Genomic DNA, 14,812 nt, shown 5'->3' with positions numbered 1-14,812 from the left:
TCATCTTTAAATGAATTTCAAAAAAAAAAAGGGGGAAGTCATTGTGGGCTAAGATGATAAGAAAAATCATACACACACACACACATACACACACACACACACACACACACACACACACATATATATAAAGGAGATTGGACTCAAAGAAACCTGAAGGATGATGGAGATTCCAAGGGACAAGAAGGGAGAAAAGGGTGATCCTGGGGAAAGGGGAAAAGGGCATTCCTGGTGGGAAACACAGGAGTGAAAACTTTGCCCTATTTAGGGCACAGTGAGGATCTCAGCCTGACTATGGCAGAGGGCTTATATTTGAGATTTGGGGAGATAGAAAGTTGGGTAACAACTAAAGTGGTACTAGTGTCCTGTATTTTGTAATAATTTAATAAATATTTATTGACTTGAATTATGAAGAGGTATGAATGCCAGGCTGACTTTTCTTATGGACAATTTCAAGCCTCTGAAGGTTTTGAAGCAAGGGAGTGGTAAACCAAAATGGTGCATGAATAAGGTGAATCTAGGAGCGGTCACATTGATGAAGCTATTTGGGGTTTATAAAGTGCCTTCCTTTACCACAGTCCTTGGAGATAAAGCATGCATTGCTATTCTCATTTTATACATAAGAAAAATGAAATTCAGGTTATTTAAGTAACTTGACCATACAACTACTAAATATTAAAATGAGAATTCAAAGTCTTAGCACACTTTAAATTTGGAGGTAAGGGAAGGTAAGAGAGACCTATATAAAAGACTTAATGTTATAAGTGCTTGGTAGCAGAGTCATTACAAAAAAAAAAGAATCAACAGGATTTGGTAACAGGTGGTATATGGGAACTGGAGAAATCATGTGATCTAGAACAGAGATCTTCTGTCTCTTCTAACCTTTTATTTTATTGATGGAAAACTATTAAGATCTATTAAGTAAGGGACTTTGCCAAGGCAATACAGATAATAAGTAAGAGAAGCAGTTTAGCAGCTGTGTTTTTTTCCCTTTTTTTTCCTTATTTATTTTTTGTGAGGCAATTGGGGTTAAGTGACTTGACATCTAGGAAATGCCTGAGGCTGCATTTGAAGTCAGGTCCTCCTGATTCCAGGGCCAGTAACTCTATCTACTGCACCATCTAGTTGGCCCCAAAGCAGGTTTCAAACCCAGTTTACTTGCCATAAAATCCAGTATATTCCACTCTCCTGACCATGCTCAAGAAGGGATGTAATTTTGAGCCTCAGCTGAGGTAGATAGTAGTACTGGAAAGGGGGAAATTAACAGAAGCAGCTGATTTCTGAGAGAACACCATGAGCTTGGTTTTGAATACAAAGAGTTTGGGAATATAGTAAGGTAGTATCAGTTTCTTTAGGATCCAGGCATGGATATGCTGTAAGCAATAGGAGAGGGCAGGGTAGTAATTTGAATAAGGAGTAAAAGATGAAGGAATATACATCTGGGGAATAAACATACTGGTTAAATTGTGGGACAGGAATGGTTCACTAAGAGAAAGGAGAAAGACCAAGAAGAACAGAGGGATCTTAGCAAAACGATTACAAGTTGTCACTAGGATAATACATTTTGACCAAGTAGGATTCATCCCAGGAATGCAGGGTTGGTTCAATATGAGGAAAACTGTTAGATCTATCAGAAATTATATGATCATATCAATAGATGCTGAAAAAGCTTTTGACAAAATACAGCACCCATTCCTACTAAAAACACTAGAGAGTGTAGGAATAAATGGACTGTTCCTTAGAATAATAAATAGTATCTATCTTAAACCATCAACAAGCATTATATTCAATGGGGAGAGGCTAGAGACATTCCCAGTAAGATCAGGGGTGAAACAAGGGTGCCCATTATCACCACTACTATTCAATATCATATTAGAAATGTTAGCTTCAGCAATGAGAGAAGAAAAAAGAAATTGAAGGAATTAGAATTAGGAAGGAAGAGACAAAACTCTCACTCTTTGCAGAGGACATGATGGTATACCTAGAGAACCCCAGGAAATCACCCCCAAAACTACTGGAAACAATTAGCAATTTTAACAAAGTTGCAGGATATAAAATAAATCCTCATAAATCCTCAACTTTTCTATACATGTCTAGCAAGATACAGCAGGAAGCACTAGAAAGAGAAATCCCATTCAAAGTAACCTCAGACAATATAAAATACTTGGGAGTCTACTTGCCAAGGCAGACCCAGAAACTTTTTTAAAACAATTATAAAACACTTCTAGCACAAATAAAATCAGATTTAAATAACTGGGCAAACATCAACTGCTCATGGATAGGTAGAGCTAATATAATAAAAATGACAATTCTACCAAAACTAAACTATTTGCTTAGTGCCCTATCAATCAAAACTCCAAAAAATTAGTTAGAAAAAGTTATAAGTAAATTCATATGAAGAAATAAAAAGTCAGGAATTTCCAGGGATTTAATGAAAAAAGTGCAAAAGAAGGTAGCTTAGCCCTACCTGATCTAAAATTGTATTATAAAGCATCAGTCATCAAAACTGTCTGGTATTGGCTAAGAAATAGAGTGGTATGGTAGACCAGTGGAATAGACTAGGTGCAAGAGCAGGAAACAATTATAGTAGCTGCTGTTTGATAAACCCAAAGAGTTCAGCTATTGGGACAAAAACTCTCTCTTTGATAAAAACTGCCAGGAAAAATGGAAGCTAATATGGAAGAAACTTAGATTAGACCAACACCTCACACCCTATACCAAGATAAGATCCAAATGGATACAGGATTTAGACACAGAAAAACAATACTATAAGCAAACTAGAAGATCAAGGACTAGTTTACCTGTCAGATCTATGGAAAGGGAAGCAATTTATGACTAAGGAAGAGATGAAAAACATCACTAAAAACAAACTAGATGATTTAGATTACATTAAATTAAAAAGCTTTTGCACAGACAAAACCACTGTAACCCAAGATCAAAAGAAATGTAGTAAACTGGGAAACAATCTTTACAACTAATGTTTCTGACAAAGGACTCATTTCTAAAATATACAGAGAACTGAGTCAAAATTTTTTTTATAAAAGCCATTCCCCAATTGAGAAATTGTCAAAGGATATGCAAAGGCAATTTACAGATGAGATCAAAGCAATCCATACCCATATGAAAAATTGCTCCAAATCATTAATTATTAGAGAAATGCAAATTAAAGTTTCTCTGAGGTACCACCTCACACCTCTCAGACTGGCCAATATGACCAGAAAGGATAATGATCATTGTTGGAAGGGTTGTGGGAAATTTAGGACACTATTATATTGTTGGTGGAGATGTGAACTCATCCAACCTTTCTGGAGAGAAATTTGGAACTATGCCCAAAGGGCAACAAAAATGTGCATACCCTTTGATCCAGCAATACCACTACTGGGTCTATGCCTTGAAGAAATGATGAAAAAGGGTAAAAAACATCACTTGTACAAAAATATTCATTGCAGCCCTGTTTGTGGTGGCAAAGAATTGGAAATCAAGTAAATGTCCTTCAGTTGGGGAATGGCTTAGCAAACTGTGGTATATGTATGTCATGGAACACTATTGTTCTATAAGAAACCAGTAGGGATGGGAATTCAGGGAAGCCTGGAGGGATTTGCATGAACTGATGCTGAGTGAGATGAGCAGAACCAGAAAAACACTATATACCCTAACAGCAATATGGGGGTGATGATCAACCATTATGGACTTGCTCATTACATCAGTGCAACAATCAGGGGCAATTTGGGGCTCTCTGCAATGGAAAATACCATCTGTATCCAGAGAAAGAACTGTGAAGTTTGAACAAACATCAAGGGCTATTACCTTTAATTTAGGGGGAAAAAACCCTGATATCTTATTGTCTGATCTTGCTATCTCTTATACTTTATGTTTCTTCCTTAAGGATATGATTTCTCTTTCATTACATTCAATTTGGATTAATGTATATTATGGAAATAATGTAAAGACTGACAAATTGCATTCTGTGGGGGGAGGGAAGTAAGATCAGGGGAAAAATTGTAAAACTCAAAAATAAAATCTTTAAATAATAAAATAATAATAATAATAATAAAAGAACAACAGAGGGTCAAGAATTAGGCCAGTTAGTGAACAGGAAGAGAAAAAGGTGCCAGCGATAGAAACAGAAAGGAGAGAAAGGCAGGGGAAGGGGGGGAAATCAAGACTTCTCATGTTACCAAGGCTTCAGGAAAATAAAGTTTTCCCAATGGTATGATGGTTGATGTCCTACACCTGGAATTTGTCCATTTTTTTGACTCTAAAAGTCCTTCACATCCTTCAAGACTCTGCTCAAATACTTTCTGAAGTCTTCCCTGGATACCCCAAGCCACAGAGACCTCTCCTACCTCTGAATTCATTGTCTGTAGCATTCTTTGGGTTTGTGGAACAATCATAGACTAAATCTGAAAGGGACTTGGAGCTCATCCAGATCAACCCCTTCATTTTTGCAAATGAGGAAACTGAGATCTAGAGAGATTTGTCTGCATCCCTACACAGCTTGGCAAAGTCAGAAGACCAAGAGTTTGGATAGAGGAGTTGACAAGAATGTACCATATAAATATCAGCAAGTCCCATCTCCTTCACTGGACTAAGCTTCCCAAGGCCAAGGACTGTTTTTATTTCTTGTCTTTACTGATAGTTTCTACTCTTTACACAACACAATAAGAACTAAGTAAATATTTATTGAATGAATGAATGAGGAGTAAGTTTAGGTGTAGAGAGGAAAAATGGTGGAGGTACAGGCAGAAAATGGTTTCTGAAGGTTAGTCCAGGAGAAGGTAGGATTACTGCCACCTGCCTTGATGGCCCCATATAAAAAGTCCTCCCCTTCCAGGTGGTGAGCAGGTGCACAATCTGATAAATAGGTAGGGCTATAAATGGGATGGGAAACTAAGATAGATGAAAAAAAAATTAGGTGAAATGAGGAGGGAGGCATAAGACCCTCAACAGGGGCTAAGCAGATAAAGTTCCAAAAGGGGGAGTTGTTTCTAGGATTTTTAGCAGGACAACTACATCTCAGCTTTTGGCAGTTTTCCCATGAGAATAGTAGGTAGTATAAGTGGGACTCTTATTTATCCCACTGCTTTTCGTCATCAGAGATACTTTATAGGAGATTTATTGTTTGGTCAACAGGATGTCTGAAACCATTCCCACATGGTGAGAACTCACTGTGGGAAACAAAGAGTTCAGATTTTAGAAGGGCCTTTGAGACCAATAAGGGCAATCCCCTCATTTTACAGACAAGGAAATGGTTTCAGAGAGGTTAATTAAGCAACTTTCCCAAGACTGCAATCTAGCATGGGAACAGGTGGGGTTAGAACCTAGTCTCCTGACTAGTGCTCTCTAGTGTTCTTTCTACCCTTGAGCCTGAGCTGGGGCAAGGAATTTTATCTTCCCTTTTTCTCATGGGAAGAGTCAGTCAGTCAATACGACCAGGATACATGGAAAATGAATGAGTACTGTAACTGAAAGGCTGGGAAGGCAAAGAAGGGGGAAAGACTACTTGCAATCCCTGTCACCTTAATTTCCAGGGGCAGAGGCTCCTGGAGCCTGCCCTGTTTCCTGCTCTGTTTTGTGTAATAGAGTGAAAGATGAGATAAGCCCTGGTGGCCTGAAACCTAGATTTAGATCTTTCTATGGGCTTTCTTTTTAATCTGCACCAGGGCTCCTGAGGCCAACCCTGGTCTCAGGAGCCACCCAGTGGTGGTGCTAGGAATGGCCAGCAGGCTGCCTTGCTCTGACCCTTTCTTAGACCTGAAGCCTTTGACCCTGCCCCTCTTGAGTGCTGTCTCTCCCCTGGTTCCTCTCTTCTACTCTCTTTTTCCTTTAAGCCTTTTTGTCCCTCTGTAGGACCTCCTATGGTACAGCGAGGAAAAAGCATTGGAATCAGGGGCCTGAGTTCAAGTTCTGACTCATGTCTATTTACTATCTTGTTACTATCTTGGGGACTCCTAAGTAAAATGGGGGTTGATGAGGAGGCTGGACTTAAAAATCTCTCTTAGAAAGTCCTGCCTAACTTTAAATACAAGCATATTCCAGTCACTGTTCTGTCCACAATGAAACCCCATACCAAAGGGATTGGGGAAACAGGAATTAAGGGGAAAAGTCACCAGGTTTATTCACTACCCTATATAATACAACTTTGCAGTCAGCTACTGTTCTGTCTCATGGGCATGAGCTAGTAACTTCATCACTACTCCTCTTTTCTTTTTTTCCCTTTCTTCATCATTTCTACCTGTCTACTTAATTCTTTCTCTTTCTCTTTTTCCCTCCCTCTCTCCTTCTATCTTTCCCTCCCTTCCCTTACTCCTTCTCTCCCACTTCCCCTCATTCTATTCTATCCTAATTTCCCTTCCCCCCTATTTATTCCTCCTTCTCTCCAGTCCCCTCTTCCATCTCATCTCCCACCTTCCCATCAGTCTGCCTAGATCTCTAGTATAGACACTCTCCTTCTGGGATTCTGTAAGCTTTTCCTTCCCCCATCCTCTTCCCCAAACAACCAAAGACACCAGCTGTTTCCATCTGTTAGAGTGTAACCCTCTTTCAGTCTCAACAGGAGAGGAGCAAGGTTGGGGGGGGCAGGCCAGACAGGAAAGAGGATTGCTGGGTGGACTTGGGGAGATAGTCTGTGTTTGGACACTGATTATAGATAATCAGTTACTGGGCCTCCATTTCCCCCCATAGCAGACATCCCTCTCAATGGACTAGTTGCACATGTCTCCTTATGATCTCTCTTTAAAATATATTCAGCCTAAAAATAGGAAGGAGTATCTTGGGACCAAGAAGGTACACATGTAATCAGCATACATATAGGGCCGTTGGGAGGTTGGTGGTTTGGAGTGGGTTTGTCCTGTAGACCAGTGTATTTTTGCAATGCATACATCCTTGTGCCTGTCTTTGTCTCAAGTGTTTTCTCATTCCCATAGATAAACATGCACCCTGTGATCAACATAGAAATAAGTATATGAACTCCCAGGGATATTTGCTGACCAAAAACTACAATTTTCCAACATGTTAAGCCACCTTATAAGCTATGTAATCAGGCAATGATAGTGGAAAGAATACTGCAGTTGGAGCCAAAGGGAGTTCATTCCAACCTTGGTTGTACTATTAATGAGCTGACTGACCCTGGAAAAGTCACTTAACCTCTATGGACTTCAGGCTTCTCATCTTATATAGGAGGACATTTGACTAGATGACTTCTGAGGTCCCTTTCACCTCCAAGTTGAGTGAGTTTGTAATGTTATGAACCACATAATTTGGCTGAGCCAACCCCATCAATTTGCAATTGAAGAAACTGGCCTGGAAAAACTAGATTTATTTATCCATAGTCTCACAACTTCTTCCTGGACTTCAATTTCTTCCCCTGAAAAATATAAAGAAGTTAGGTGATCTCCAGGAGCTTTTCTAGCTCTAAATACTATGATATGGTTATTCCAACACTATTTCCCCACTATCTCTGAGGTTGTTCTATGTGAGTACATGTGCAAAAACTATTTTTATGCATGTGCATGTCTAATACATGTGCCATATTGGTTCAAATTTAGGCTGCTCTGCTTTCTGTGAAACCTAAATGTGCCCAACACTCAATTGGTGCTACTTTTCAAAAAAAAACCACCTCTCTATAATTGTTCCTTTTCATTCAAGGAAATCTGATGTCTCTAGTGTAGCTTCTTTTCTATTCAGACAACTAGATACCTAGACTAATATCCCATGAATGCTCTTGGTCAGACACACTTCTTTCTGTGTGCAAACAGCTCTCTCCACCTCCTGATGGAAACCCCTTTCTTGCCTTGTCCAAACATGTTTCACATCCTCATCTCATTCATATTACAAGTGCCTGGATGCTCAACACCATGTGATCTGGGCAAGACTCCAAATAGGAGAACCAGAGTGTCCAGCTTGGACATCCAACTCCCTCATTTTCACTCCCCTCTTCCCCCCCACACCAGGTCATTGACATGGGTCTAGCATCAATCTGATGTCTAACATCCAAGAATTCCTTCTCCCTTTGACCCAGAGAATGGCCTGGCATTCACTAGTGCCTCCCTGGACCAGTATTCTTCAAAACCCAAGGAAGAGTTAGCCACAGCGTCTATCACATATACCTACAGAGAAAGTATCATTCTCATAAAGACGTCAGAAGGAATTGAGGTTTGTAGGTGATTCTCAGGCTAGGGAATTGAGCTGGCATTATTTCTGAGGAATTAGCTAGGATTGCTCAAAGATACTATGGGCACTATCTTCTGTCTCTCTCTTTAGCCTCTCTCTTGCTCTGATTACAAATTACTCAGCAGGGCTTTAGATATGGTGGAGGACAGAAAGCTGACAGGTTCAGAATCCCACAATCCCTCTGTTTTAGGGATGGGGGAAAACACAGGGTCACCAGGCTAAGCCACATTCTTGGGGTAATTCCCCCCTCCCCCCACTCCCATTCTCTTCCTGGCTTTTCCCTCCCTATGCTCCCACCTCCTACCCTAATCCTAACCCCAGCAAGCCTGAGAGGCAGAGAGACACTGACACTGTCCCCCTTCCATCTCTTTTCCTTACCCAGAGTTCCCCTACACCCCGTCTCCAACTGAACACGACAAGCGATCTGGGTCCGGCGTCCCCACGCCCATCATTGGGGGCGTGGTAGGGGGCATCATCCTGGTGCTGGTTGTGGCTTTGGTGCTTGTGGTCTACTTCCGCCGGCGCCGACACACCTTCAAAGGCGACTACAGTACCAAGAAGCATGTCTACGGAAATGGCTATAGCAAGGCGGGCATTCCACAACACCATCCCCCCATGGCCCAGAACCTCCAGTACCCCGACGACTCAGATGATGAGAAGAAGCCTGGACCACTGGGTGGGAGCAGCTATGAAGAAGAAGAGGAGGAGGAGGGTGGGGGTGAGAGGAAGATTGGGCCCCCACACCCTAAGTTTGATGAGGACGTCAAACGGCCCTACTTCACAGTGGATGAGGCAGAAGCCCGATCTGACGGTTATGGGGACCGGACTCTTGGCTACCAGTATGACCCTGAGCAGCTGGACTTGGCTGAGAACATGGTTTCTCAGAATGATGGGTCTTTCATTTCCAAGAAAGAGTGGTATGTGTAGCCCCACCTCTATGCCCACTCCCTGTCCCCCTCACCCGCACGTCCCCAGCCCCCAGGTCCCCAAGGAGCTCAACAGAGACTCAAGTGCCCCGCCCTGAAGCCCCCCACTACACTCTAAAGGTATATGGGGGAAGGATCAAACTGGGGCAGGGGGCTACTTTATTTTTTATCTCTTTCCTGGATGACTGCCTTCTGCTCCCTGCCCCCTCCTTCACCCCTTACCCCCACTTCCTGTGGTATTGTGTTCAACTGTGGCTTTGGTGTTCCTGTACTTTCCTTTGACTACTATCTGCCCCGTGTATATGGAACCTGTTCATGTCTTGTTGTGTTCTTGACCCTGGGATATGAGGGGGCAATGATACCCAGCCATCTCCCTTCACCCCCTCATCCCCTGTCCCCAAACACTGGAATTTGTTTATATGTTGTCTTCATTTTTTTTTCTTTATGGAGGGGGAGGGCTCCCTGGAAGAAACCCAACTCATCTCCCTCCCCAATACTATTCCCTTTTCCTAGGCTGGGTGAACCTAGGATCACTTCCTCTTTCAACCCACTATGATTTAGCTAGAGTGAATGAATGATTAAAGACAGCCCTGACTTATCCCAAATGGAAGGGATGAAGGATTAGAGGAAGCGAAGTGATGGAATTGGACCACTGCCTCCAAGGAGACCTTTTAAATAAGAAAAATTGGGGTTCTTGACTTCTAGGTCAGATATGCCTTCACTGGTCAGAATATATTTTGCATTTTTTTTCCTCACTGCCTAACAAAGGGTTAGGTTGACCATGATTTGGATCCTCTCTTAGACTCCAGCATGTGTGTATGTGTGTCACTGTTACACACATACACACACACACACACACACACACCACACGCACACGCACACACACACACACACACACACACACACACAGCATTGTGATTTCTTCTCTGGTGTCCCCTGTCCCTTACAGGAGCACCAATATCTTACTATCCTCAGCCATAGGCTTTACTCCAGGTGAACGATGCCTAGGGTGTGCCACTTCTTCTCTGTCCTTATTCCCCCATTCAGCACATCTTTCAAAAAAAAATGGGAATGCTTCCCAGCTGAAGAAAGGAGTCTCAAGAAGAAAAGCTAAGATCTGAAGAAGATCAAATCAGAGAAATCCCTAATCTGGGCCACCTGACTAGACCAATTTAAACTCAAATTCTAAGCCTTTGTGTCTTAATCCCAACCCATCTTGCTATTTAAGGTGCTGATATTTCTTGGTTTTCTCTCTTGCAGTACCCCCACTCCCCATACACAGCCAAAACCAATTCCAGCTCCCCAAATCTTTAGAGGAGGAGGTCCCAAGGACTTTCAGTACTAGAAGGGAATTATGTAGGAAGTTAAAGGTGCAGAAATGCTCTGTGTGTGTGTGTGTGTGTGTGTGTGTGTGTAGGGATGGGAGAGAAGAGTTCATCAAAATTCATAAGAGCAATGTATAAAACTCTGAAGAGTACAGACTAATGATATACTATATGCATGCCAATACTTGTGAAGTTTCAAAGTTTAATTAAAAGGGCAAGAGGGCAGATGGATTCCTGAGTTCAAGCCCTGGAGAGTTCATCTGCTGTTTGTCACTTCCACTGTCCTCTTTAAGACTTCATCATGTCCTTCTGCCAAAGGAAGACCATGGAGAAGACATCCAGAGTAATTCAGGGCTTCACTTGGTCCCTGGCTCTGTGGTTTCCCCTCAATGAGTTGTTTTCCAGAAATGTTCCCTACCTATAAATGGAAAGAGAGAAAGGGCTCAGCATAGAGGGAATTCCTTCCTTCCTCTGTCTACTATCCAAATTCAAAGTGCCTCAATCCCCTCAACCCTCAGAGGGAAGGGAGACTTTGCAACAGCCTTCCTTCCCTCTCCCTAAGTCCCTAAATTTGGAGTGATGAGCATGGGAGGAGAAAACTCTTTGACTTTGACAGTGAAGTCCCTTCCCACAAAGGGCATCAGAGACAGATATCAGGAAATAAGGATTGAAAATGCTGTCTGATCAACAATTCCTACTCACAGGCAGAGTTCTGGATCCCACTTGATCCAACCAAAGGTCATAACTAGAGAGAGAGTGGTTCTATGGAATGACAGGCAATTTGGTGGGGGGTGGGGTGGGGTGGGGTACAGGGACATACATCCTGGAGAGTATACATTTGGGCAACATTACCATTTGCTCATTTCACCTATACCTGATGCCACTATAGATACTCATGTAACCTCTAACTGGGCCTTAATTTCCTCATTTATAAAATGAGAGATTTCACCTAGATAATTAATTATTCTTGCTGAAAATATTAGGGTATTACTACCCAGAAAACCATCCTCTCACCCAGGTGCTGCTATGTTACAGAGACTTTTGTCACCCTTATTGCCCTGGTCCTCCTCTCATCCCACCATCCCCTACATCTTTGAACATGCGTGAGCTTCCCAGTCAACTTCTGACCCCTAAACTGCCTGCAGCTTGGGCAGTGATGGTAGCCCAAAGCCCTTGACCACTAGACCCCTATCTTTAACTTCCTAGTGGGCAGCCCAGTAGCCATGTAGCAGAAGTCTCAAGCCATGCTGACTTAATGGCTGACCCTTCTCTTGCAAGCCTGGTATTGGGGAAGGTGGGTCAGAGCAATTCTGAGACCTCTTTGACCATGGTGGGGGCAAAACCAGCTCTGGGCCTGTATCCAGAGAGTCCCTCCCAGATGCTGTCTCCCCCAGCAGTATTAACACTTTCTTTTCCCCTCTTCCATACCCTTCCCTTCTTTTATGCTCTGCCAACCTTGGCTTATCTCACTTCATATCTTCCTCTATGATCAACTTCTGTTTGTTCTATCCAGAAAGGAGCCACAGCCAGTGGTCTGTTAGAAGTATTCTTTTTTCCTCAATTCTTCCACTACAGTCTGTTCTTAACCCATTCTCCCAATCTGGCATCTTCTGGAATCCTAGAATCAATGACTTCCCCATCCTTTCTACCTACTGATAAAGTATCCTCCTAAATCCTAGTGTCTTTCTCCTTATACCCTTCCCTTTCAACTTCTAAAGTAAAGCACAAAGAGCAGAGCACATAAGGGATGTATCAAGACATCCCCTTCCCCTGAACCTAGCAGCTGCTTCCCAGGTGGCCCAATCACTGCTACAGCCTTCAAAAGAACCAAGGATACTGGAGTGGTTATCTTCTTGAGTCCTTTGCTTCTCCATGCCAGGAACTCCCTGAGTAAATTTGAAGAATGATATCACTTATGTATTTGTTCTCAGGTAGACATAAACCAGAAATGGTACAAGGGTTAGACAAGCAGCAAAGGTCTCTAGATCCCCTTCTAGCATGATCTCTTTTGCTGTTATGGCATATGGCACCTCACAGGAAGGATGCCCAGTGCCATTATAGATTACCCAGCCAACTGGGAAGGATAGACATCTTCACAATGCAAGCTATGCTTCAGTCAAGGTTGGCTTTGCAGAAAGTGAAAATGAATTGGGGATGATTTGTACAGCAGCCACTCCAACCATTTCCTTCTTGCCTCTTGTGGTGGAATCCCCACCAATCCACCCACTGCTCTTCTTTTCTCTTATTTAATTACAGAATTTTTCATTCTTATTCCACCATGTAAGGCATCTGAGCTCCCTCACCTTTGTCAGACACAAAACAGCTACATACAAACATAGGCAGACACCTAATGCTTGTGTTAATATATACGCAGAGACACATGTAGATGTACATGTCCATATCACACATGTATAGGTATATATACATGCTCAGACATGGGCAGCTTGCAGATACACACATACACACTCCCCTAGAGGGGTGGGCTTGACCTTTTTTGAATGAAGCACTGCAGGGGGAAATGCCTTTCTGATCTTCTCAAAAAGACCAACCTCCATGGAGTCACTAAGAGAAAAAGACAGTCCCAATAAACCAGGCATTTCTACTCTTTGTTCCCCCACCCACCCACCCAAATCACATGTGCAATACTTGTCCCAACTAGGAACCAGGGAGCTAGTAATGCTGTTGCTAGGGAAGAGGCGGGATGAGGGACTAGCCAAGGACAAAGAGTAGTAAAAGGGATCCAAGACTCTCCAGTCTTGGAATGCATAGGAAAGGAGAGAGGATGATCAGGAGAGAGAAACCTCTCCAAGGTCCTGATCCTTTTGCAAAGCACCACTAGGAGCTGGAGGAGGAAAGATGAGGGATGATGTTGGAAGCCCCTTTATTGATTCTGGGAATCCCTGATGACTTCTCCAGTCCAGCCTCACCTGACATCCCATCCAATCAGAGTAAGGACATTTGCATGTGAATGATACCTGGATAGCTGGTCATGTCTTTTCTGGCCCCATGGGATCAATGGGGAGAAGATATCTTTCCCACTCCCCTTAAATCCCTCCACTTCCCAGCATCAAGGATCTGAGTAGCAAGTTGGACTATGTGAAATGCTAAGAGCCCAAGTTGAGATTTCTCAGTACTGATACTCTTGATGGCTCAGATGGGAAACCCAGGAGAACTGGGTGAGGGAGTAAAGATATGTGTTTTAAGTGGAGTTTTTGTGTTATTTTTTTTTTTTTTTGTAAAGAAACAAATCAAGGAGAAGGCCCCTCCTTGCCCAAGATTGTAATGAGCTGCCTTTTTTCCCTTCCCACCTTCCCCTTATTTCTTTGGTTGAGTGAAGCATTACCAGGGGATGGGCCTGCCAGATTCCCAGTTCTGACTATTGAATGGGGTGTTTGTTTCCCCTTTGTATAAAAAAAAATTATGGGTAAAATGTACTGAGGAAAAAAATGTACTTTTTTATAAATAAAGAGTTTAAAACAAATTCTGTTTTCTTGTGTGCCATTTTCTCCCATCTAAGTTTCCAGGATTGACTTCCCCCCAAAATGGTGATTTGGTTTGGGGTGTCCATGACTCAGGGCAGGCAGGACTCCAGTAGCTGCTTGGCACTGAAATCTCTCCCTCCTTCTTTAAATGCCTCTGAGTAGGGGCAGCTAGGTGGCACAGTGGATAGAGCACCGGCCCTGGAGTCAGGAGTACCTGAGTTCAAATCCGGCCTCAGACACTTACTCACCTAGCTGTGTGGCCTTGGGCAAGCCACTGAACCCCATTGCCTTGCCCCCCCCCCCAAAAAAATAACCTAAATGTCTCTGAATGAGACCAAGAAAAATTGGATCTTAACCTCTCCTCTCTCCTTTCTATTTTGTCCTTGGTGTAATATGGGCCTGAGTTAGAAGTTCTCCCACTCTTTGTCCCCTATACCACTTGGTTCTCCATAGGCATATAGCTTTAAATCTGGAAGGGATCCTTAAGAGGCCAGTCATGTATGTAAACTGACCCCATCTTTTTAACCAAAGATGGAACTACAATTGTAGTTTTTACTTAGTCTTTTCTAGGCTATCTTAGCAGCAAGATCTGCCAATATGACTTAGCAGATGACATAGTAAATGCTAAAAATAATTTTCCCATGAACCTAGGTCTCTAAAGCATTCTTTTCATATGATTACTTATCTTCTTTTAGGTTGTATTTTTCTAGTCTAGGACCCAAGTTCATCCAGTCAGTGGCTAGGGCATGACATCTTGGCAGAGTCCTTCATAAATGAGCTCTAAGTCACTTTCATAACCAAGAGAGACTAGTTCATGAATAGTGGGTGCCTAGTCCTCAGGAACTGCCTGCTGCCTGCTGCCCACTACCCTGAGCTTAGCACTTACCTATGGGCAGAACCTCAAGCTTGG

At 42.6% G+C, this 14,812-nt stretch overlaps 1 protein-coding gene across 2 annotated transcripts in view; it reads left to right on the top strand.

The window, feature by feature from the left end:
• The window catches only part of NECTIN1 (nectin cell adhesion molecule 1), a 103,072-nt gene extending 89,177 nt beyond the window's left edge, over positions 1 to 13,895 (top strand). For both annotated transcript variants that reach the window (XM_074215270.1, XM_074215271.1), the window contains exon 6: positions 8,552 to 13,895. In XM_074215270.1, coding sequence (XP_074071371.1) covers positions 8,552 to 9,096 — 545 coding nt within the window. In that variant the 3' untranslated portion in view covers positions 9,097 to 13,895. The remainder of the gene's footprint in view (positions 1 to 8,551) is intronic.
• The last annotated feature ends 917 nt before the right edge of the window (positions 13,896 to 14,812 follow it).

This window comes from Macrotis lagotis, chromosome 1 (assembly GCF_037893015.1).
Source record: "Macrotis lagotis isolate mMagLag1 chromosome 1, bilby.v1.9.chrom.fasta, whole genome shotgun sequence".
Classification (NCBI taxonomy): domain Eukaryota; kingdom Metazoa; phylum Chordata; class Mammalia; order Peramelemorphia; family Peramelidae; genus Macrotis; species Macrotis lagotis.
Note: the sequence above shows the minus strand (reverse complement) of the source record. Positions and strands in the feature narration are given on the sequence as shown.